The sequence below is a fragment of the Chiloscyllium punctatum genome, chromosome 19 (assembly GCF_047496795.1).
Source record: "Chiloscyllium punctatum isolate Juve2018m chromosome 19, sChiPun1.3, whole genome shotgun sequence".
In the NCBI taxonomy this organism is placed as follows: Eukaryota; Metazoa; Chordata; class Chondrichthyes; order Orectolobiformes; family Hemiscylliidae; genus Chiloscyllium; species Chiloscyllium punctatum.
The window spans coordinates 29,351,164-29,375,462 of record NC_092757.1 but is presented as its reverse complement, the minus strand read 5'-3'; the positions used below and the strand labels follow the sequence as shown (position 1 = coordinate 29,375,462).

The 24,299-nt window shown below is 44.9% G+C and overlaps 1 protein-coding gene across 3 annotated transcripts in view; it reads right to left on the bottom strand.

The window, feature by feature from the left end:
* Nucleotides 1–3,029, bottom strand: part of LOC140491258 (beta-1,3-galactosyl-O-glycosyl-glycoprotein beta-1,6-N-acetylglucosaminyltransferase 3-like) — a 31,525-nt gene extending 28,496 nt beyond the window's left edge. For all 3 annotated transcript variants that reach the window (XM_072589226.1, XM_072589225.1, XM_072589224.1), the window contains exons 1-2: nucleotides 2,039–3,029; nucleotides 1,758–1,869 (exon numbers count right to left, since the gene is read on the bottom strand). In XM_072589226.1, coding sequence (XP_072445327.1) covers nucleotides 1,767–1,869; nucleotides 2,039–2,772 — 837 coding nt within the window. In that variant the 5' untranslated portion in view covers nucleotides 2,773–3,029 and the 3' untranslated portion in view covers nucleotides 1,758–1,766. The remainder of the gene's footprint in view (nucleotides 1–1,757; nucleotides 1,870–2,038) is intronic.
* Nucleotides 3,030–24,299: the final 21,270 nt, after the last annotated feature.

Here is a 24,299-nt window from a genome sequence, read left to right as displayed (position 1 = left end):
AGGGCAGGACAGGTGATGGAGGTGATAGTAGGGGAACACTTTGGGACCAGTCCTATTAATTTTAAAGTAGTTATGGAGAGGAACTGGTCCACAGGTTCAAGTTCGAAATTGGAGAAAGGTGAATTTTGATGGAATTAGACAGGAGCTGACAGGGGTTGATTGGAGTAGTTTGTTTGCAGGTAAAGGGACCTCCAGCAAGTGGGAGGCCTTTAAAAGTGAGATCGCTGGAGTTCAAGGTCTCTATGTTCCTATGAAGGTGAAAGGCAAGGTTGACAGGAATAGGGAACCCTGAATGACAAGAGATATTGAGGCTTTGACCAGAAAACGAATGAAGTATGGCTGAGGTACCAGCAGCTGGGACCAAGGGAATCCCTGGATGTATACAGGGGATGCAGAGTTTTACTGAAGAAGAAATCAGGAAAGCAAAAAGGGGGCATGGGAGGCCTTGGCCGAGAAGGTTATGATGCATCCAAAGAGGTTCTTTAAGTAAAAAAGAGTAAGAATAACTAGCGAAAGAATAGTTATTTCTTATTTTCTAAAGGCAAGTGTAAGTCATTGTGTTCCAGAGGCAATTCAGTTGGACAAATTGATAGGCTTGAAGCAAAGCGCACTTTATTCTTACCCTGCAGTTAAAATAGTGATTTTAAAATAGCGGCAATTCCAAGATAGAGGTGGAGTAAGACACCTGAGATCGAGCTTGTCCACTCCTCCCATTTAGAGTCATCGGGTCATCGGGTCATCAAGTCATAGAGATGTACAGCACAGAAACAGACCCTTCGGTCCAACTTATTCAGATATCCTAAGCCAATCTAGCCCCATCTGCCAGCACCCGGCCCATCTTCCTCCAAACCTTTCCTATTCATATCCCCATTCAGATGCTTTTTCAATGTTGCAATTGTATCAGCCTCCACCACACCCTGTAGCAGCTCAATCCATACATGCACCATCCTCTGTGTGAAAAAGTTGCCCCTTAGGTCTCTTTTATATCTTTCCCCTCTTACCCTAAACCTATGCCGTCTAAATTCTGGATTCCCCCGCCCCATTTGTCTATTTATCTTTTCCATGCCCCTTATGACTCTATAAACCTTTATATAGTCATCCCACAGCCTCCGACGCTCCAGGGAAAACAGCCCCAGCCTGTTCAACCTCTCCCTACAGCTCAAATCCTTCAACCCTGGCAACATTCTTGTGAATCTTTTCTGAACCCTTTCAAGTCTCACAACATCCTTTTAAAAGGAAGGAGAGCAGAATTGCACACAATATTCCAAAAGTGGCTTAACCAATGTCCTGTACAGCTGCAATTAACTCCTGTATTCAATACTGTGACGAATAAAGGAACGCATACCAAACGCCTTCTTCACTGTCATATCCTACCTGCAACTCTACGTTCAAGGCGCAAGAACCTGCACTCCAAGGTCTCTTTGTTCAGCAACACTCCCTCAGACTTACCATCAAGTGTATAATTCCTGCTAATATTTGCTTTCCCAAAATGGCTCCTACCATCACTACTTTACAGTTGATAAACATTTGCACAAACTCCCTGAAAATTTATTTTTACGTAGCTTTCCCATGCGTTCTTGGCCGATAGAATACAGGCCTAATGCACTTTATGGTCTCTTAAGAACGTCAACCTCTGTGTGGCAAATTCCCAACTGCAGCATTGCCATGTGCCCTTGCAGATTAGAGGGATAATTAGTGGGATTAGTTCAGCCTTGTTCAAAAGAGGAGAATTACTTGAATATCGAAGTAGTACTTACTATTCAAGCTCAATGAAGGAGGAACAGAATATCGGTTTGCTTCAGCATTGTCTCATATGCTGCAGGTGGGAGCTCTGTGAGTATTCCTTCATTTGAAAAGGGGATTTTCAAACTAAATGAGAGAGAATAATTGGATTAGATGAAATCAATCAAGTCCCATTCGCCAGCACCTGGCCCACACCCCTTCAAACCTCTCCCACTCAAATACCCATCCAGAAGCCCCTGAAATGTTGCAATTGTACCAGCCTCCACCACCTCCCCCGGCAGCCCAGTCCACACACCTTTCCTTTTCATTTTTCTCTTTTCCTTCTTCGCTTTTCCGTTTTTGATCTTTCTCCTCTCTTCTTTCTTCTCCTAGCCATGGGACTCCTGGCCTCAGACTGTGCACAAACCCAGCCTGACAGTCTCTCGGCCCAGCTGAGCAATCTCTCAGTGGCCTAAGGTGCCGCTCTCTCAGTGGCTGAGCATGTGCAGTCTCTTGGCCAGGTGTGTTGATCTCTCTGCCTGATGTGGTGATCTCTCGGCCGGCTGTGGGGATCTCTCGGCCTGGTGTGGGGATCTCTCGGCCGGCTGTGGTGATCTCTCGGCCGGCTGTGGGGATCTCTCGGCCGGCTGTGGGGATCTCTCGGCCGGCTGTGGGGATCTCTCGGCCGGCTGTGGTGATCTCTCGGCCGGCTGTGGGGATCTCTCGGCCGGCTGTGGTGATCTCTCGGCCGGCTGTGGTGATCTCTCGGCCGGCTGTGGGGATCTCTCGGCCGGCTGTGGGGATCTCTCGGCCGGCTGTGGTGATCTCTCGGCCGGCTGTGGTGATCTCTCGGCCGGCTGTGGTGATCTCTCGGCCGGCTGTGGGGATCTCTCGGCCGGCTGTGGGGATCTCTCGGCCGGCTGTGGTGATCTCTCGGCCGGCTGTGGTGATCTCTCGGCCGGCTGTGGGGATCTCTCGGCCGGCTGTGGTGATCTCTCGGCCGGCTGTGGGGATCTCTCGGCCGGCTGTGGGGATCTCGCAGCCCGCCATGGTAATCTCTCAGCCAGCGTGATGATCTCTCAGCCCAGTTTGGTGATCTCTCAGCCCGGCATGGCCAACTCTCAGCTGGGGGATGGTGATCTCCCAGCCCGGTGTGATGATCTCTCGGCTCAGCGTGATGATCTCTCAACCCAGCGTGATGATCTCTCAACCCAGCGTGATGATCTCTCGGCTCAGCGTGATGATCTCTCAACCCAGCGTGATGATCTCTCAACCCAGCGTGATGATCTCTCGGCTCAGCGTGATGATCTCTCGGCTCAGCGTGATGATCTCTCAACCCAGCGTGATGATCTCTCAACCCAGCGTGATGATCTCTCAACCCAGCGTGATGATCTCCCAGCCTGGTGTGGTGATCTCCCAGCCTGGCGTGGTGATCTCCCAGCCTGGTGTGGTGATCTCCCAGCCTGGCGTGGTGATCTCCCAGCCCGGGTGATGATCTCCCAGCCTGGTGTGGTGATCTCCCAGCCCGGGTGATGATCTCCCAGCCTGGTGTGATGATCTCCCAGCCCGGTGTGGTGATCTCCCAGCCCGGGTGATGATCTCCCAGCCCGGGTGATGATCTCCCAGCCCGGGTGATGATCTCCCAGCCTGGTGTGGTGATCTCCCAGCCCGGGTGATGATCTCCCAGCCTGGTGTGGTGATCTCCCAGCCCGGGTGATGATCTCCCAGCCTGGTGTGGTGATCTCCCAGCCTGGTGTGGTGATCTCCCAGCCCGGGTTATGATCTCCCAGCCCGGGTGATGATCTCCCAGCCCGGGTGGTGATCTCCCAGCCCGGGTGATGATCTCCCAGCCCGGGTGATGATCTCCCAGCCTGGTGTGGTGATCTCCCAGCCCGGGTGATGATCTCCCAGCCTGGTGTGGTGATCCCCCAGCCCGGGTGATGATCTCTCAGCCCGGGTGATGATCTCCCAGCCTGGTGTGGTGATCTCCCAGCCTGGTGTGATGATCTCCCAGCCCGGGTGATGATCTCCCAGCCCGGGTGATGATCTCCCAGCCCGGGTGATGATCTCCCAGCCTGGTGTGGTGATCTCTTGGCCCAGCCTGATGATCTCTCGGTCTGGTGTGGTGATCTCTCAGCCCAGCATGTGCAGTCTCTTGGCCAGCTGTCGCCTTAGCGTGGGCCTCTGATCTCAAGGTGATTCTTTGAAGTGCGGTCCAACTGAGATTAAGCACTTAAGAAAGACTGTAATGTTTGAACCTGCATCTTTATTCCTTTATTTTCCACTTAAAAATAAGAATGTCTGCAACGTGTAACTTTTAAACTTACATCGTGTGTTTTATGTTATAGTATATTTACTTTAAAAATAAAAAGTGTTGAATTTTTAATATTGTTCTTTCTTCATACTCTGGCACAGTGGTTAGCACTGCTGCCTCACAGCGCCAGAGACCTGGGTTCAATTCCCTCCTCAGGCGACTCTCTGTGTGGAGTTTGCGCATTCTCCCCGTGTCTGCGTGGGTTTCCTCCGGGTGCTCCGGTTTCCTCCCACAATCCAAAAATGTGCAGGTTAAGTGAATTGGCCATGCTAAATTGCCCGTAGTGTTAGGTGAAGGGGTAAATGTAGGAGTATGGGTCTGGGTGGTATACGCTTCGACGGGTTGGTGTGGACTTGTTGGGCCGAAGGGCCTGTTTCCACACGGTCAGTAATCTAATCTAATCTAATACCTTCTTCTTAAGGTTCTGTGCCGAAGTATTTGTCCCTAAGATAGTGCATTATACACTTCTCACTGTATTCCTGTACCTTTGTACTGAGTACATGTGACAATAAAATCAAAATCAAATTACAGTCAAAAAAAGAAGAGTTGGAATAACTATTGGAAAACGTAGCAGGATAATGGGTTATTTATCTCATAAACAGCAACTGCTCCAATAGAGTAACACATCCTTGGCACAGGCAAATTCAATAAAATAGATTGTCTCACATGCAATTCTGGACAAGGACTGTAATAGAGTTGTTCAAGATTGCATTTACTTTCAGTGTTCAGGAAACAGTTCAATATTTTTGTTTATCCCTTTAAATCTTTCCTATTCATGTCCCTGTCCAAATGTCTTTGAAATGTTGTAATTGTACCTGCCTGGACCACTTTCTCTGGCAGCTCATTCCATACATTCACCCCCCTGCATGAAAATGTTACCCCTCAGGGAGGGAGTAGTGAATAAAAGGAGGAAGGTCTTGTTACAACTGCACGGTCACTGTTTCGACCACACACCGAATATTGCACTCAGTTTTGGTTTCCTTTATGAAAATGATATACTTGCATTGGAAGCAGTTCAGAGAAGTCTCAGTTCCTGGGAGGAAGGGATCCTTGTTTCAAAACTCCAATTAACCTGGATTAGAAACATTAACTCTCTTATCCCTCTACACCTGCTGCGGTTCTCCAGTGATTTCTTTTTGGTGTGTTCCAAGAGGTTTATATCTAGAATAATCAATACCCCGGAATGAGTTATGGACTGGAATCTAATCAAGGGATTTGGAGTAGTGATCTGACTGGAAAGCCACTGGAATTCTGAAAATGTGATTGCACTGATATTTTTGTCTCAATAGTATCCAGCGGAGGTGTCTTTTTAAAAGTAAAACACAATATTCAAACTTCCCTGTGCACTAGTCTGGGAAAGCCACAACTGGGACTGTATCCTCCAAGGTGGGTCTGTATCTCAGTGACCTGGAGTTGTTTCATAGCATCCCTGTTGCAGTGTTTTAAATACAGGCAGAGCTCACTGAACAGAGAAGAACAAAGAACAATGCAGCACAGGAACAGGCCCTTCGGCCCTCCAAGCCTGCGCTGACACATGTTACCCTTCCACACTAAAACCGTCTTCATTTCCAGGATCCGTATCCCTCTATTCCCTTCCTATTTGTGTATTTGTCCAGGTATTCCCTTGAATGCTGCTAATGTGTCTGAATCCACCACCTCCTCTGGCAGGACATTCCAGGCACTCACCACCCTTTGTGTGAAAAACGGGCCTTGAACATCTCTTTTAAACTTCTCTCCTTGTGGATTGAACCTGTGTCCCTCGTAATTGACGCCCCAACCTGGGAAAAAGCCTCATATTTCCACTTCATCCAATGCCATTCACAATCTTATAAACTTCTACATTCCAATGTAAACAAATCCAGTCTATCCAAACTTTCTTCATAGCTAAAACCAATCATACTAAGGCAACACCCTGACAAACCTTTTCTGTACCCTGTCTAAAGCATCAACGTCCTTCAAGTAGTGTGGTTATCAGAACTAGACACAATGTTCCGAGTGCAGCAAAACTCTCTTATGTATACTCTTCTGAGGATTCACTCGATCTATCCTGTCTATACTTGACATGTGCTTCCTTTCTTGCTGGTGGATAAGGGAGTAATCTATATGTGATCTATATGTACTTCAGTAAGGTGTTCGACAAGGTTCCCCATGGGAGATTGGTAAGCAAGGTTAGATCACATGGAATGCAGGGAGAACGAGCCATTTGGATATAGAACTGGCTCAAAGGTAAAAGACAGAGGATGGTGGAGAAGGGTTGTTTTTCAGACTGGAGGCCTGTGACCAGTGGAGTGCCAGAAGGATCGGTGCTGGGTCCACTACCTTTCAACATTTATATAAATGATTTGAATGTGAGCATAAGAGGTATAGTTAGTAAGTTTGCTGAAGACGCCAAAATTGGAGGTGTAGTGGACAGTGAAGATTACAATGGGATCTTGAACAGATAGGCTAATGGCCCGAGGAGTGGCAGATGGAGTTTAATTTAGATAAATGTGAGGTGCTGCATTTTGGGAAAACAAATCTTAGCAGGACATACACATTCATGGTAAGGTCCTAGGGAGTGTTGCTGAAAAAAGAGACCTTGGAGTGCAGGTTCATAGTTCTATGAAAGCGTAATCTCAAGTAGATAGGTTAGTGAAGAAGGCATTTGTTATGCTTTCCTTTATTGGTCAGAGTATTGAGTACAGGAGTTGGGAGGTCATGTTGTGGCAGTACAGGACATTGGTTAAGGCACTGCTGGAATATTGTGTGCAATTCCAGTCTCCTTCCTATTGGAAAGATGTTGTGAAACTTGAAAGGGTTTAGTAAAGATTTGAAGGGATGTTGCCAGGGTTGGAGAATTTGAGCTAAAGGGAGAGGTTGAATAGGCTGGGACTTCTTTCCCTGGAGCATCGATGGCTGAGGGGTGATCTTATGGAGGTTTATAAAATCATGAAGGGCTTGGATAGGATAAATAAACAAAGTCTTTTCCCTGGGGTGTGGGAGTACAGAACTAGAGGGCATAGGTTTAGGGTGAGAGGGGAAAGATATAAAAGAGACCTAGGGGGCAACTTTTTCATTCAGAGGATTTTACGTAAATGGAATGAGCTGCCAAAGGAAGTGGTGGTGGCCAGTACAATTGCAACATTGAAAAGGCATCTAGATGGGTATGTGAATAGGAAGGGTTTAGAGGGACAAGTGCCAGGTGCTGGCAGGTGGGACTAGATTGTTTTGGGATGGCATGGATGAGTTGGATGGAAGGGTCTGTTTCCATGCTGCATATCTCTATGACTCTATGACACTGTGACACTGCCACCTTTAGTGATCTGTGGATGTGTACACCCAGATCCCTCTGCATGTTAATGCGCCAAAGGGTTCTGCCATTCACTATATAATTGCCAGTTGTATTTGACCTTTCAAAATGCATCACCTCACATTTGTTGAGATTAAACTCCATCTGCCATTTTTTCTGCCCATGCCTCCAACTGATCTATGTTCTGTTGTATCCTCTGACAATCCTCCTCATTATCCACAAGTCCACCAATCTTTGCATTGTCCCACGTAATAATTAGACTCGTTACATTTTCCTCCAAATTATTGATAAAGGCCATGAACAATAGAGGTCCCAGCTCTGATCCCTGTGGAACACCATTAGTTACAGCCCTCCATTCTGAAAAGCATCCTCCACCACTCCCCTCTGTCTCCTATGATTGAGTCAGTTCTAAATAGGAAAATCCATCTTGCCAGCTCACCCCAATACCATGTGACTTCACCTTTTGTACCAGTCTGCCATGAGGGGCCTTGTCAAAGGTTTTACTGAAGTCCATGTAGACAACATCAACTGGTTTTCCCTCATCAAACATTTTCATCATCTCCTTAAAAAACATGGTCAAGTTAGGAAGGCACGACCTCTCCCGCACAAAACCATGCTGTCTGTCACGAATAAATCCACTTTCTTCTAAATGCATATAGATCTTGTCCGTCTGAATCTTTTCCAATCATTTCCCTACACTGACATAAGGCTCACAGGTCTGTAATTCCCAGGATTATCCCTGCTCCCCTTCTTAAACAATGGGACAACATCAGCTATTCTCCAGTCCTCTGGAACCTCACCTGTGACCAGAGAGAATACAAAGATGTCTGTCAATGCTGCAGCAATTTGTTCTCTTGTCTCCCTCAATATTCTGGGACCGATCCCATCAGGACCCAGGGACTTATTTACCTTAATACTTTTTAAAACACACACAATGTTTCTGTGTCCGTGTTTAACCTGATGTCATGAGGCTTCATGGGGTCTGGCATTAATGCTGAGCCCTTCCAGAGCACAGCCCTCTTGACTGTATCCCACGGAGCTGTTCCCTCTGCTGGCTCTGTCCTGCCAGTGGGACAGGACCTGCCCTGAGATAGTCATTGTGTTGTCTGGGACATTGTCTGTAAAGTGGGATTCTGTGAGTGTGACCATGTTGCTGGATTAGTCTGTGAGGAATATACTGCAGGGCAGTTTTAAGTGTTATACAAGAAAGAGTTAACACCTCTTGATTTCTTTCAATTTTAAAATCATGCGGAACTAAATTTAGTTCTCGTTTGCCTCAATGATCAGAGTACACACCCGATTATTTCTCAATTCAGTAACTGCAGTAACCAACTGAGTCATCTCCCAACACACTGCCCGATCTAATACATTGAAAACAGCTTCGGAAAGGCCTGAATTCAAATATAGTGCTGCTGCACCTCACTGTCCCTCCAATAAAGAGTGAGTCAATGATGGGATCTGAAATCTGTCCAGAGAGCTTCCAAACTGGATCCAGGCAATTATTCAAATACCCCCTCACTACAGACAATTCAGAACTATCTCAGAGAGGGTGCAGAATATTCCCAAAGGGGAGAGGGACCAGCAGAATGTTGCTGTACACATTGGAACCCATGATACAGGATGGGAAAAGGACGAGGTTCTGAGGGGAGAAAATAGGAATTTAGGCAGGAACTTAAAAAGTCGATCCCGGAGGGTAGTTGGAAGGAGGGGGGTGAGGGTGTGAGTCCTTTTAGGGTAGAGAGTACGGGAAAGTATATCAGGGTTATATGATTTAACCAAATCAGAAATTATATATGTACTTAATAAAAGCAGAGGGTTTAGTAAACGGATTCCCGCGGCTGGGTTTTGAGATTTCACTCCCTATTGCTGGTTTATTCCCTCATTCATTCCATTTCATGGAAGCGGATTTGACAGTAACTTTCTTAAAGGGGACAGGGACCCCATTCAATCTGTATCTAACAGGTCCGTGCTGATGGAGACAACTTGTTTGATGTCCTGCAAGCTGTTCAAGTCCCGGTAGATGGTTCTGAGGGGGATTAGTATTCTCATCTTTTCATAGTTTCGGGTGAGATAGTGCGCTGGGGAGTGGGGAGACCACAGTTTGATGAAATGCGGAAGGAGTAAATACCGAGCGATTGTGAGTGGGTTGGCAAATAAAGGGCCTTAATATAAAAATAAAGAAACATATCGTACAATATCTCACAAACCCATAGAATAAGATGTTTGAATTTGATTGACTTTCTGCATCAGTAAAGACACGCCAGCGAGCCCAGGGAGACATTGGTAATGATTAACTGATATGGGTGAGCAGGGCAGAACCTCAGCAGATCACAGGGTATTCAGGGACAAAGGTTACAAGATAAACAAGTGACCACATCAGCGAACAGGCCCCGTGTGTTTGAATCTGACTGGGAGATATGTAACACACAATGACCTGATGTAATCAAAATGCCGAGTTAATTGGATTGTAAATTTGATGTAATGAATTTACAGACCTGATGGAATTAACTTCCTCCCCAACTGATTTACAGACCTGATGGAATTAACTGCCTCGTCAACTGATTTACAGACCTGATGGAACCATCGCCCATTTGATTGACTTGTGGACTTGATATGACCAACTGCACACGAACAGTTAATTTGCAGCCTGACATAACTTTGATTACAGAAAGTGTAAGATTGGTATTGTGCGGGTGTCTGACAGAGAGAGCTCGATTGTCTTGTGTGACGGTCTTGAGTTCCTCTCCTGGCTGTAATCGATTCCCGCTGGAATAAACTGCTGTTCCTGCTGAATTGCCCAGGCCTTCAGAGTCTTCTTGCCTCATAGACAGTGGTCACTCCTACAGCAGTAATATCTGGATTACTCCCAGTGCCGTGTCCCAGTGGGAGTAGGAACAGGAGGGTGGAGCAGATGAATGTGTCGCTGAGGAGCTGGTGGAGGGGAAAAGGATTCACATTTTTGAATCATTGGAATCTCTTCTGGGGTAGAAGGGACTTGTATAAGAAGGGACAGTTGCACCTGAATTGCAAGGGGACTGATATACTGATGGGGAGATTTGCTCGAGCTGCTTGTGTTGGGGGCGGAGAGGTTTGGAATTGATACCCAGGGAGATAGTGGGGAAAGAGATCAGTCTGAGACAGGTATCGTTGGGAAGACGAGCTTGTCAATTACACCAGGGCAGGCAGGAACACAGCAGCGAACGAGGTAGGACTGAGGAATTAAACTGCATTTATTTCAATGCAAGTGGCCTAATAGGTAAGGCATTACAAATCAGGGCATTGTTAGGAACATGGGACTAGGATATCATTGCAATTCCAGAGATGTGGCTCAGGGATGGACAGGACTGGCAGCCTAATGTTCCAGGGTAATTGAAGCTAGAGGAATGATTGAAAGGGGGCAAGAGAGGGAGTGGTGTTTTTTTTGATTAGGGATAATATTACGGCTGTACTTAAGGTGAGTATCCCTTTCTTATTTCTTGGTTCCACCCAAATTGCTTCTTTTTAAATCATTTATGGGACAATGGGTGTTGCTAGCTAGCCAGCATTGATAGCCCATCCCTGTTTGTCCTTGAGAAGGTGGTGGTGAGCTGATTTCTTGAATCACTGCAGTCCACTTGCTGTGGGTTGACCCACAATGCTGGGAGGGAGGGAATAATTTCCCTGGATGTACTCTCAGGAATAATCAGCTGATTAGGAGTTTACTGTGGTTTCCCAAAAGTCAGTGGGAAATAGAGAAGCAAACTTGTAAGGAGTTCTCAGTTATCTGTAAGAATAATAGGGTGGTAATCGTAGGGGATTTTAACTTTCCAAAGCTTAGACTGGGACTGCCATAGTGTTAAGGACTTGGTTGGAGAGGAATTTGTTAAGTGTGTACAAGAATTTTTTCTGATTCAGTATGTGGATGTACTTACTGAAGAAAGAGCAAAACTTGACCTACTCTTGGGAAATAAAGCAGGGCAGGTGACTGAGGTATCAGTGGGGGGGCACTTTGGGGCCAGGGACCATAATTCTATTAGTTTTAAAATAAAGTTAAAAATCACACAACACCAGGTTATAGTCCAACAGGTTTATTTGGAGGCACTAGCTTTCAGAGCAGCATTCCTTCATCAGGTGGTTATACCTAATAAAGGAGGGGTGCTCCGAAAGCTAGTGCTTCCAAATAAACCTGTTGGACTATAACCTGATGTTGTGTGATTTTTAATGTTGTCCACTCCAGTACAATACCAGCACCTCCAAATCAGGCAGTTTTAAAATATTGATGGAAAAAGACAGACCAGATCTAAAAGTTAAAGTTCTAAATTTAGAAGAAGGCCAATTTTGATGACATTAGGCAAGAACTTTCAAAAGTTGATTGGAGGTGGGTATTCACAGGTAAAGGCCAGCTGGAAAGTTGGAAGCCTTCAACAATGAGATAATGAGAATCCAGAGACAGTATGTTCCTATTAGGGTGAAGGGCAAGGCTGGTAGGTGTAGGGAATGATAGATGACCAGAGAAAATGGGGCTTTGTTCAAGAATAAGGTTTTGTTCAAGCGTATGTCAGATATAGACAGCAGAGATCGAGAGAATCTCTAAAAGAATATAAAGGCAGTAGAAGTATACATGAGGGAAATCAGGAAAAGAAAAATGGGACATGAGAAAGCTTTGGCAAATAGGGTGAGGGTGAATTCGATAGGATTTCTTTTTCTTTCTCCGCCCCCCCCCCTCCACACTACCACCCAATCGCAGTAGTGCTTATTTTTCCCCAGCACCCCTGCGTGCAGGTGTCAGAACCTGTGAAGCACAACAATTAATTCAATCTTTATTTATATTCCACCATCAGGAAGAAACACTGAGTGACCCGTGATAAGCAGTGCCCTTCTCATCAAAGGGCAATGCTGCATGATCAAACAGTGAAGGGGAGGGTAAGGATTAAATCAAAATAGAGTTGGAGGGGGAAATAATACACTCCACTCCCTGTGGTGCCCACCTCTCCCTGAAAATCTCGAGGGTGTTGGTGGACACTGCGTGCTCCTTCTCCAGTGACACCTGGGCTCTAACATACCCGAAAAAGAGGAGCAGGCCCTAACGCCCCCCCCTCCACGGCCCACTGCCTGGACCGACTTATGGCCAGGCCCAGGAGCAGACCCACGAGGAGGTCCTCTGACCTACCCTCCCCCCTCCACACCGGGTGCCCGAAGATCAGAAGCGTGGGGCTGAAGTGCAACCAGAAACAGAGGAGAAAGTTTTTAAGAAAATCAAAAAGGAAGTGCAAATGCCCACACCCCATATATACATGGTCTCTGGACTCTACAGCACCACAGAACAAGCAGTTGGGCTGGGAGTCCATGAGCCACCGTAATGCGGTTGTAGGAGACAGCTGCGTGCAGCACCCTCCACTCCAGATCCCCGAGAGAAAGGGGGAGGACCCCCATGTAGAGAGCTCTCCACTGAGGATCCCTATCACCGAGTGGCAAAGGGGCACACCAAGGCGTGTCCGGGTGGTGGATGAGGGAATAGAGGTGGACGGTGTGCAGCAGCAGTCGGCACAGGGCCCACCATTTTATGTCCCTAAAAAGGGCAAAACTAAAACTCCGGAGGTAGCTCAGGTTGTGGGGCACAGGCTCCTGCAGGAAGTACACGACCTCGGCGACATTGTGAAATTCCGTCCGGGCAGGGTTTTTGCGATCTTTCTGGATAATCCAATATACGGATAATCAAATGTCGATTGTTGAACCGGGCAACAATCAACCTACAGGAATATTCCCTCCCAGTTGGAGAACACTTCAGCATTCCAGACCTTCGGATGACCATGCTCCAAGGCGGACTTCGGGACAGGCAACAACGCAAAGTGGCTGAGCTGATGCTGACAGCCAAGCTCGGTTCCCACAGGGCTGGCTTCAACCAGCATCTTGGGTTCATGTCACATTACAGGTGACCCAACTGCACTACACACACACACACACACACACACACATACAGACACACACATACACACACACACACATACACATACACACACACACACATACACACACACATACACATACACACACATACACATACACACACATACACATACACACACATACACATACACACACACATACATACACACACTTAGACAGACACACACACACATACATATAGACACACACATGCCTACAGACCCATACACTCATGCAGACCCTTCCTCATACGCTCACATGTACACTCCCTTACTCACACGCGCCCTCTCACAGACCTATACCCCTTTACACTCACACTCACATATATACACACACTCTCTCACATACCCCTACCACAGACACACACACCCACCTAGGCACACACACATATAATTTTGTGGGAAGAATTTGTACTTTCAGAATTACATTTTATTTCGCTCAAACACTGCACGAATCCATGTAAGATTCTGTCAATCTCTTTTTGAGATTAGAATCAGTCTGAACATTGGGGCACAGACAGCGACACACAGGGCACCTCACACCTTCAATGTATTACCTTGGCCAACATGGCACCGATTGTTAAAGCTCAGTTGAGAATGTAACTTTAAGCAAGTTCTGGGATTTACATATGAAAGAACTGAAACAACATGCCCATTCTAAAAGATGAAAGACTTAACAAACAATCCAGGCCTTTTTCAATATTTTATTTCAGTTACATCACACTAAACTTTTGCTATAAATTGTTTCCTACGATCTTATACTCTAGAACCACAACCACCTGATGAAGGAGCAGTGCTCCGAAAGCTGGTGCTTCCAAATAAACCTGTTGGACTATAACCTGGTGTGATGTGATTTTTAACCTGAAACAGATAAAGGTTGATAAACCTCCAGGACCTGTGCAGGTGTAACCTAGAATTCTGTGAGAAGTGAGGGAAATTATTACTGGGCCCCATTCTGAGATATTTGTATCATCGATAGTCACAGGTAAGGTGTCAGAAGACTGGAGGTTGGCGAATGTGATGCCATTGTTCAAGAAATGTGGGAAGGAGAAGCCAGGGAACTCTAGATCAGTGAGCCTGGCATTGGTGCTGGGCAACATATTGAAGGGGGATCCTGAGGACACGTTTTGCATATATTTGGAAAGGTTCAGCATAAATTAGGTCCACATGGTGGGAAGTCATTTTCCACTAACTTAATTGAGTTATTTTAAGATGTAATGAAGAGGATTGATGAAGAAAGAATGGTGAACATGATCTATATGTACTTCAGTTCAGTTTTCAACAAAGACTTGGATGGTATATTGGTTAAGCACATTAGGTCATGTGGAATGTAAGAAGAATTAGCCGTTTGGGTACTGGAAGGTTGCTTTCCAGACTGAAGACCTGTGACCAGTGGTGTGACACATTGATTGGTGCTGGGTCCACCGCTTTTGTCATTTATATAAACAATTTGAATGTGAACACTGGAGGTATAGTTAGTAATTTTGACACCAAAATTGGAGGTGTAGTTGACAACGGAGAAGATTCCCTCAGAGTGCAATGGGACCTTGATCAGATGGATTACTGGGCTGAGAAGTGGCAGATGGAGTTTAATTCAGATAAATGTGAGGTGCTGCATTATGGAAAGGCAAGTCAGAGTGGGACATATGCACTTAATGGTAAAGGGCCTGGGGACAGTATCTGAACAAAGAGACCTTGAAGTGCTGGTTCATAGATGTTTGAAAGTGGAGTCAGGGATAGACAGGGGAGTGAAGAAGGTGTTTGGTATTTAGATATAGACTTAAACTTCATTGTCACGTGTACACAAGTACAAACATTGTGCATCTCAGGTACAAAGGTACCTCAGCACAAAACGTAGGTACACATAGTAACGCAAAATCTAAGTTAGAAGGAAGGAATTACTGTGTAGAAAAATAAAGTTTAATGTTAACATTACAGTCTACATCCACACCCCAGATGGCCATTCGACATGTTATTCAATTGGGTCCTGTAGGTTACTCTTGAGAGATTAACACAGTCCTTTTCAATTTTATCGTCAATGTGACTTGGAGGTTGAGATTTGTTTCCAGACCAGTTTGGAGAGAAATATAAATCATTTCTTTATCTCTTGCTCTGTTTGAGTGTTAGAATGAAAACATATCACTGGAAGGTGAGATCAGAGTGGGACTGAACAGTGTCTCTGTCTGAGCCTGTGGGAGTGATGACCCTTCTGTGTCTCTGTATCTCTGTCAGTGATAATGTGAGTGTGTGTGAGAGGGACCTACCTGCATTGTTACTTGTGTCTCAGCTGGAAGGTGGGAAGAAGAGCAGAAGGGAAAGGCTGTGATGGGCTGGAGGGCAGGAGAGGCTGAAATGACAGAGTAACAATATTGACCAAAATGGTGCAAGGAACAGGGTGGAGGCGAGGCGGGAGAATGGGAGAAGAGAAGAAACAAAAGATTGGGGTGTAAATGATCCTCACTAACTGTCATCTAAAAACAAACAAAACAAAAGAAAATGGTGACAGAGATAAGAAAGTGAGGTACTCTGTCATGTCCCCCTTCACTGTTTACAGGATGTACATTTACTCTCAGATTCTGAATGAATTCTGTCTGTTTTCTCATTATTAACTCTCGCATTGCCAGTTACTCTCAGTTTTAAAGGATCTTGTTTCAGAAAATGGACCTGGAGTCAAGCAACCAATTCATTGGATTTACAGAAATTCAGTTCCAGCCCAGTTTCAGTGGGAAGACACAGGGAAATGTCCTCTGGCTGTCGGTGTGATGGACCCTTCCTCTCAGATCCTGACAACTTCGCATGAAACAAAGAGTCTGTCACTGACAAGCAATCTTTGTGCACGTGACGTGGCTCCTACATGTGCACTGGACATGACAGAGATAGTTTGTGGTGAAGAGGCTGGAGGATACAAAGAGAGCGAGGGGTGGAGGTGTTGGAGGAGATTACAGAGATAAAGAAGGGGGGTAGGGTCTGGAGGTGGTTACAATGATAGGGTGGTGTTTCGGGGCAGGGTGATGTCACAGAAAGGTGGAGGAGTGCAGGTCCTGGAGAAGGTTATATAGATAGGGCAACATGTTATTATTCCTGATCATCCAGCACTCCCTACACTTACAATCTTTGCCCTTCACCCTAGCAGGAACATACTGTCCCTGAACTCTCATGATCTCTTTTTCAAAGGCTTCCCATTTTCCAACCATTCCCTTTACCTGTGAACATCTGGCCCAATCAACTTTTGAAATGTCTTGTCTAGTACTATCAAAATTGGCCTTACTCCAGTTTAGAACCTCAACTTGAGCTACAAGTCTTCTCAAAATTTGATATATCCCTGGTGATGGGGTCTGTTTGTCAGTGGCAGAAATGGCAGAGGATGAGGGTGTTGTATCTGAGGATGGTGGAGTACAAGGTGAGGACTGAGGGGTTCTCTCCTTGTTGAGTTTGGAGATATGGAGTTCAAGGGCTGGGGTGTGGGAAGTGCAGGAGATGCACTGGAGGGCATCATCGACCACGTGGGAGAGGAAACGGTGGTTCTTAAAGAAGGAGGCCGAATAGGGACGGCTTGGGAGAGGTTTTTGTATCCGGACAGTGAAATGTTGGATTATTTGTGGAGGAATTTTATTTTCATTTTTTCAGTTAAGTTTTCGATTTCTGTTTAATATTTATGTTTTTAATTTTTCTTTGCATGCTCCATATTAAATAAAGAAGGAAAAATAGTTTCATTTAATATATAAGGACCTATTGAGAGCTTCTTCTTTGCAGGATTAATGTTACTGATGGCCTCTAAGAGATATTGAGTGTGATGACTCATACATACAGTGAAGTGATTACAAAGCAGCATCATTCAGATCGATAACTGTCCGTCAGGAAGGGTATGAAGGTGGTTTAGAAGTATCCTGTGGCTATTCCTCTCTCAGACAGATATTCCATTTTGGGGATTGTTGAATGAGAAAAATAGACATGGTCAACAGATCTTGGGCACTAACAATCAATTTTATGTTAAATGGGCTTGTCAAGATTGAAAAGAATAATTGTTTTTGGGAACTCTCCTGCGAGGGGCGCAGACAGGAGACTCTGCGGTAGTTAGTGTGAATCGAGGAGAGTACGTTGCTTTTCTGCTGCCAGGGTAAAAGATTCTCAAAACGTTTGAAGCAAATTGTCAAAGTGGAGAGTGAGAAGCTGGAAATTGTTGTACACATCGATAGGAATGACATAGTCAGGGAAAGGGTTAAGGCTTTACAGAGTGAGTATAACTGGTTAGGGAGAAGGTTCATAAACAGAATATGAAAAGTAATAATTTCTGGTTTACTTCTGGTGCCAAGTTCTAATGAGGGAAGGAATAAAAGGACAGGGCAGATAACTCAATGGTTGACGAGGTGCTGCACTGTGCAGGGAGTCACTTTCTTGGAGCATTGGGATCTCTTCTGGGACAGAAAAGACCTGTTTAAAAGGATGGGTTTCACCTGAACTAGACCAATATCCTGGTGGGGAGATTTGCTCGTTCTATTTCAGGAGATTGTAAGATTTGAGAGGGGCGGGGCAGGGGGCTTTCTAAACAACAGTGAAAATAGAAAGAAAGATGACAATGATTCTGAATCAGAAAACAGCACGTTCTTTAGACAAATCAGACAAGAACAAGTCAGAGAACAAAGGAACACTGAACACTGAAACTGCATTTATTTCAATGCAAGAGGTCTCATGGATAAGGCTGATGAACTCAGGGCATGTAAGGGAACATGGGCCTGGGATGTCATTGCTATTACAGAAACATGGCTGAGGACTGGAAAAGACTGGCAGCTCAGTGTTCTGGGTTTTAGATGGTACAGGAAGGACAGAAAGAGGCAAGGCGGGAGAAGGGCTGGCATTTTTGATTAATGAAAATATTCTGACTGTAATTCGGGAAGATATTTCTGAGGGATCATTTAGTGAAAATATATGGGTTGACATTAGAAATAAGAAAGGGACGATCACCTTAATGGGATTGTACTATTGGCTCCCAATAGTCAGAGGGCAATTGAGAAGCAAAAATGTCGAGAGATCTCAAATATATGGAAGAATAATAAGTTTGTAATAGTATGGGATTTTAATTTTCCAAATGCTGTCTCAGACTGCCATGGTGTTAAAGGTTTTGATGGTGAAGTATTGTTCAATTGCAAGAAAATAGTCTTTTATCAATATATAAATCTTCCAATGAGAGACAGATCAAAACTTGACCTTCTCTTGGGAAATAAGGCAGGGCAAGTGACTGAAGTGTGAGTCAGGGAACACTTTTGGACCAGTGATCATTATCCTCGTAATTTTAAAATAGTTATGGAAAAGGATAAAAGGTAAAGCTCTTAATTGGGGTAAGGCAAATGGTTATGAAAGGATATGAAACAAGACCTTTCAAAAGTTGATTGGAGTAGACTAATCGCAGGGAAAAGGATGACTGACAGGTGGGAGGCCTTCAAAGTGTGACAACAAGAGTTCAGAAACATTCTGTTCCTGTTAGAGTGAAAGGCAAGGCTGGTAAGATTACAGAACAATGGATGAATAAAGATGTCGAAGTTCAAGTCAAGAATAAAAATAACCATCTATTAGAGAGACAATTGGGATCAACTGAATGTCTTAAAGAGTGTAAAGAGTGTAGGGGCATTCTTTAGAAGGAAATGAGGAAGGCAAAGAGGGGACAGGAGATAGCCTTGGCAGGTAAGGTTAAAGATAATCCAAAGAGATTCTGTAAATACATTGAGTGACGGAGAGAGGTTAGAACCCCTTAAGGACCACGAGGTTGTCTTTGTGTTGAACCTCAAGAGATGGGAGAGATATAAATGAATATTTTGAGTCAGTTTTTACTGTGAGAAAGAAATGGAGGTGAGAGTAATCAGGGAAATAAATATTGATGTTTTGGAAACAGTTCACAGTCCAGAAGAGGAAGTGCTGGAGATCTTAAAAAAATATAAAGGCAGATAAACCTCCAGGACCTGATCAAGTGTTTCCCAGGAAGCTTTGGAAGTTATGGAGAAAATTGCAGGGCTCCTAGCAGAAATATTTGAATCATATACAAACATGGGTGAAGAATTGGAGGACTGGGGTGTGGCTAAAATGTCATTGTTGAAGAAGGGATGTGAGGAGAAGCCTGGGAACAATCGACCTTTGAGTCTGACTTCGGTTTTTAGAGATGATTCTGAAAGATAGAATTTAAAGAGGTTGGAGAGGAAAGAATTGATTTGAAATGGTCAGTATGGTTTAGTGTGAGGAAAATCATATCTCACACACTTGACTGGGTTTGTTTTGAGAAGTAACCAAAATGATTGATGAGGACAGAGAGGTTGATACTTTTTGTTTAGCTTTGTGTAAAGCTTTTGATGAGGCTCTGCACGGTAGACTAATTAGTAAAGTTAGATCACATGGAATTCAGGGTTGGCTTGCCTTTTGGATATATAATTGGCTTGACAGTAGAAGACAGCAGGTGATGGTGGATCATTATTTTTCAGATGTAGGCCTGTGACCGGCAGTGTTTCACAATGATCGGTAATGGCTCCACTTCTGTCTGTCATGTATATGAAGGATTTGGATGACAATATAGGAGGCATGGTTAGTAAGTTTGCGGATGACACCAAAATGGTGAAATGGCCAGTGAAGAAGGTTACCCAAGATTGCAAAGAGATATTGATTGATTGGGCGAAAGGGTTGAGGATTGGCAGATAGATTTTAACTTGGATAAAGTTGAGGTATTGCATTGTGGTAATACAAATCAGGACAGGACTTAACGGTAGGGCCCTGGGTAGCGTTGTAGAGCAGAGAGAGATCTCAGGGTCAGGTACATAGTCCTTTGAAATTTGCATCATATGTAGACAGGGTGGCTAAGAAGGTAATTAGCATGCTTGCCTTCATTGCTCAGAACTCTGATTATCAGAGTTCTGACATTATATTGAACTTGTACAAGACAGTGATGAGGCCTCTTCTGGATTAGTGTGTGCAATTCTCATTGCTCTGTTTAGGAAGGATATTATTAAAGTGGAGAGGGTTCAGTAAAGATTTACCAAGATGTTGCCAGGAATGAAGAGTTTGAGATATAAAAATGGGCTGTTGCGTTGGAGGTGAAGGATGATCTTATTGATGTTTAAAAAATTATAAGGGGCATAGATAAGGTGAATGACAAGTGTCATTTCCCTCAGGTGGGGGAGTTCAAACCTGGGGGTATATTTTTAAGGTGAGAGGAGAAAGATTGAAAAAGGACATGAGGGGCAGCATTTTTAGTAGTTCGTGTGTGGAATGCACTACCAGAGGAAGTGGTGGATGCAAGTACAGTTATAGTGTTTAAAATACATTTGGATAAGTTCATGAATAGGAAAGGTTTGGAGGGATATGGGCCAAGTGCAGGCAGGTGGGAATAGTTTAGTTTTGGAACATGGTCGGTGTGGCCTGGTTGGTCCGAAGGGTCTGTCTCCGTGCTGCATGAGTGTATGACTCCATGACATTATGGTACGCAGTCAAAAGACACATCAGTCTCTGCCCTTTGCCCTCCAGCCCAGGGGCTGGGTTGCAGCGGGGTGGTGGGGGGAAGGGTATTGTTGATGGATGGAGATACCGAAGGGCTTTTATATGCAGTGGGTGTATAGTGGAGAAACTACAGAGGGGCAGTTTAGAGTAGATGAAACTGCACAGGGGAGGGCAATTAGACAGGAGCCATGGAGAGGGACAGGAGCCATGGAGAGGGACAGGGGCCATGGAGGGGGACAGGGGCTAAATTTGTGATGGGGGGAGGTTATCCAAAATTGAAGGGGGTGCAGATTCAAGATTGAAAGACAGAAATAGGGAAGGAAAGGAAGAGAAAGAAAGAAAGAAAAAGAAAGAGAAGAAGAAGGAGCAAGAGAGTGAGAAAGAACACAGAAAAAGATAGAAAGAAGAGGCAGGAGAGAAAAATACAAGAGAAGAGGCTATCAGTAAGATAGATAGAGAGAGAGATAGTGTGAGAGAGAAGGTTGAGAGGGAAAGAGTAATGTAGAGTGATACAGACAGAGGCAAAGAGAGAGACAGAGGCAAAGAGAGAGATCGAGAGAGGAAAAAGAGGAAAAATCAGATAGATGCAAACAGGTGATAAGGAAAGAGGGATTCGGATTGGTCTAAACTCTCTGGATGGTCACTCTCACACTCACTCTCTCCCACTGAGGACTGAATCTACTCCAGGGGCTTGTTTTTGAGATTCAACCATTCCCCACACTCTGTCCCCACAGAGACAGACAGAAACCCACAGAAACTCACCCCCTACTCAGTGCACACAGTGAAAGGGACAATGGCTGCCAGAACCCATTCGACATATCCCCAAGTCTCTTACTCAAAGCCCCTCTCTGCCCAAGTCCTAGCACATCCAGTCAGCTCTTATCTCCCTCTACCTGGGACATACCTCCCCCAGGGATGGAGCACAGCCAGTCACCTCAGTGGGATTAAAGGGGTGAGGGAGGGAGGAGTTGTGAAAGAATGCAGCAGGTAAACAGTTTCATCCAATCTGCCTCTGACAAGGAGACTAAAAGAAACATATTCCAATGAATAACTGACATTAAAGAAATATAAAATATGCAACTACTAGAGAAGTATGAAGCTGGCAGATATGGCAAAGAGTACAATCGCAGAATTCTTCCTGCTCTCTACCTCTGGATCATTCTGTGTTTTTCTCTGACCTCTCAGTTCCTTCCGCACCTTAATGTCCTTGAAGATGTGTCTGACAGTCAGAATGTTGATAAAGAGAATAAAAGAGAATGGGAACATTGGTGTTAAAATAGTCTGAAAATATTTAAATCCACTGAGAGTCATAAAGATAACTGTACGTGACACAACAGTACCATCTAACATTGTTGATCATCTTTCCAGGTTTATGAATGAAGAAGTTGGGAATGTTCTTGAAACAAAAGAAGCTGTAGATTGTTGCTAGAACCTTCATTGCAGTTTTCCCTGTGCAATACTTAGTTTTCATCTCATGTAAACAAATGGCAACAAATCGATCAAAGGAAATAGCAATGGTGAACCACGCTGAACAATCAATGGTCAAATGGATGAGGAAATAGAGAACACCACAAACAGGAGTGATTTGCTGGAAACACAGTGGATAATAATAACGTTGAAATTGGCGAAGGATGAGATAAAAAAAAACGATGAACAGTAGATCTGACACAGTCATGGCCACCAGATAGCGAGTGCTGCATAGAGAAAGGCCACATTTGCCCTGAGCTAAGATTGTAACCACTGCTAGACTTACTGTAAGAGAAAGGAAAAAAAGAGACTTGAAGTTATTACTGAAACATTCTCTGTGCCTGAGCCCAGACTGTCAGTGATGACACAAAGATAATTGTTGTTCCATGTTATATGACGTTTAAAGAATCTGAACCACGTCAGCAAACTCTCTCTAAATGAATCATTTGCACATTTAAAGGACATAGGGAAGAACATGAGCAGCAGATTACTCACAGAAACACGGTCATATACTCAAGGTGGTTTTGGGTCAGCAGCAGTTGATTTCACCAGGTTACTCTGACTGGCTGGCATTACCCATAAGCCCACAGCATCCACACAAAGACACCTGGGATCAGGGAAACAAAGAATAGGAGACACCGAACATGGACATTGATCGCAAAATTTCTGTATTTGGATTTGGAGTCTCCACAGTTCAGTTTGCCACCAGACTTCTTTTCCCACACTGTATGAACTACAGTACAGGGCATTGAATCACCACACAGTATCCAGGAAGGGATGGTCGCTACGATATGGATGAGCAAATGATCGGGCATTGAGTCCCTTTCTCATGAAGGTATTCAGCAGTGGATCCATCGTCATGTGCCAGGTTGGATATCCACCTCAATCAGAAAAGCTTCAACATTTGGTACGACTCCTTCTACCTGCACAGCCCTCACCCAAATATAATCTGAATCCCCACAACACTGGCCATGGTAACGCTATGGTTTAGAAAGCAGATGTTTTATCTGGGTTGAAGTAAAGTTTGCTGCCTGATATCCAGGCTCACGCTCCCAAGCTCCCAAGCTCCTCTTCTCATCTCTCTCCTTGTGAATGGAGATTCCCTCTCCCAGATTGGGAGTGCACGTTGGGGCGAGACAACCCCACAGTTTACCCAGCATTCTCTATGGAGATCAATCGAATTGTACCACAGCTTGGCGTTGCAGCCTAATGAATATTGACCGAAATTGATAGCCAAAGACAAAATAATAATCCCAAATGAAAGCACTTTCATACAGACCATTATTGTTTGGGAAACATCAAGGGATAACAGCACCTAAGGGCAACTTGGGAAACATCCTGTTGGACAAAATGTTTTATCCTTTTTTGATGAGCTGCTGCCACAATACTCCAGATCTCAGTGTTTGTCCGATGAGACACTACACCACGGCATGCTGCATCATTTTACAAATGGCACATTGCACGCATCTTCCTGACAATTCAATAATTCAACAATACACATCATAGTTGGACCCCTTGTGCTCAACATCCCTCCCAGTGATCTGTCCTCACAAATACTATGCCCCCAAACATCCACAGACTGATGAAAACACACAAGATGGTTAACGTCATCCGTGCTGACCATTACTTATCCCTGCTAATGACCTGACCTGATAGAGCATGGCACTGGAAAAGGTATAGCAGGTCAGGCAGCATCCCACAAACAAGAGAGTCGACGTTTCGGGCAGGAGATTCTCCCCCATCCCACTCCCAGTCAACGGTGGTACAGCACAGCCCTCAGACAAATAAAACCTGAATCCATGCAACATTGGTCACTGTACCTGTCCTGAAGAAGGGTCCTGCCTAAAACCTTGACTCTCTTCCTCCTGAGATGCTCCCTGACCTGCTGTGCCTTTTCCAGCACCATGCTCTATCAGTAGTCCCCATTATCTCCTCATTCCTAATGACCTGCTGAACACACCCATTGCCCTGTTGTACCTGAGCTCCCATTTGGAGCAAGCTGCCTGAACAAGATCCACCAACACAATCCCTTTCCATCAAGGAATGGGAAACACCAGGTGTCACTGTGAGGTGGGTTGTTACAAAACCCGTCTGACTGATAGCAGGC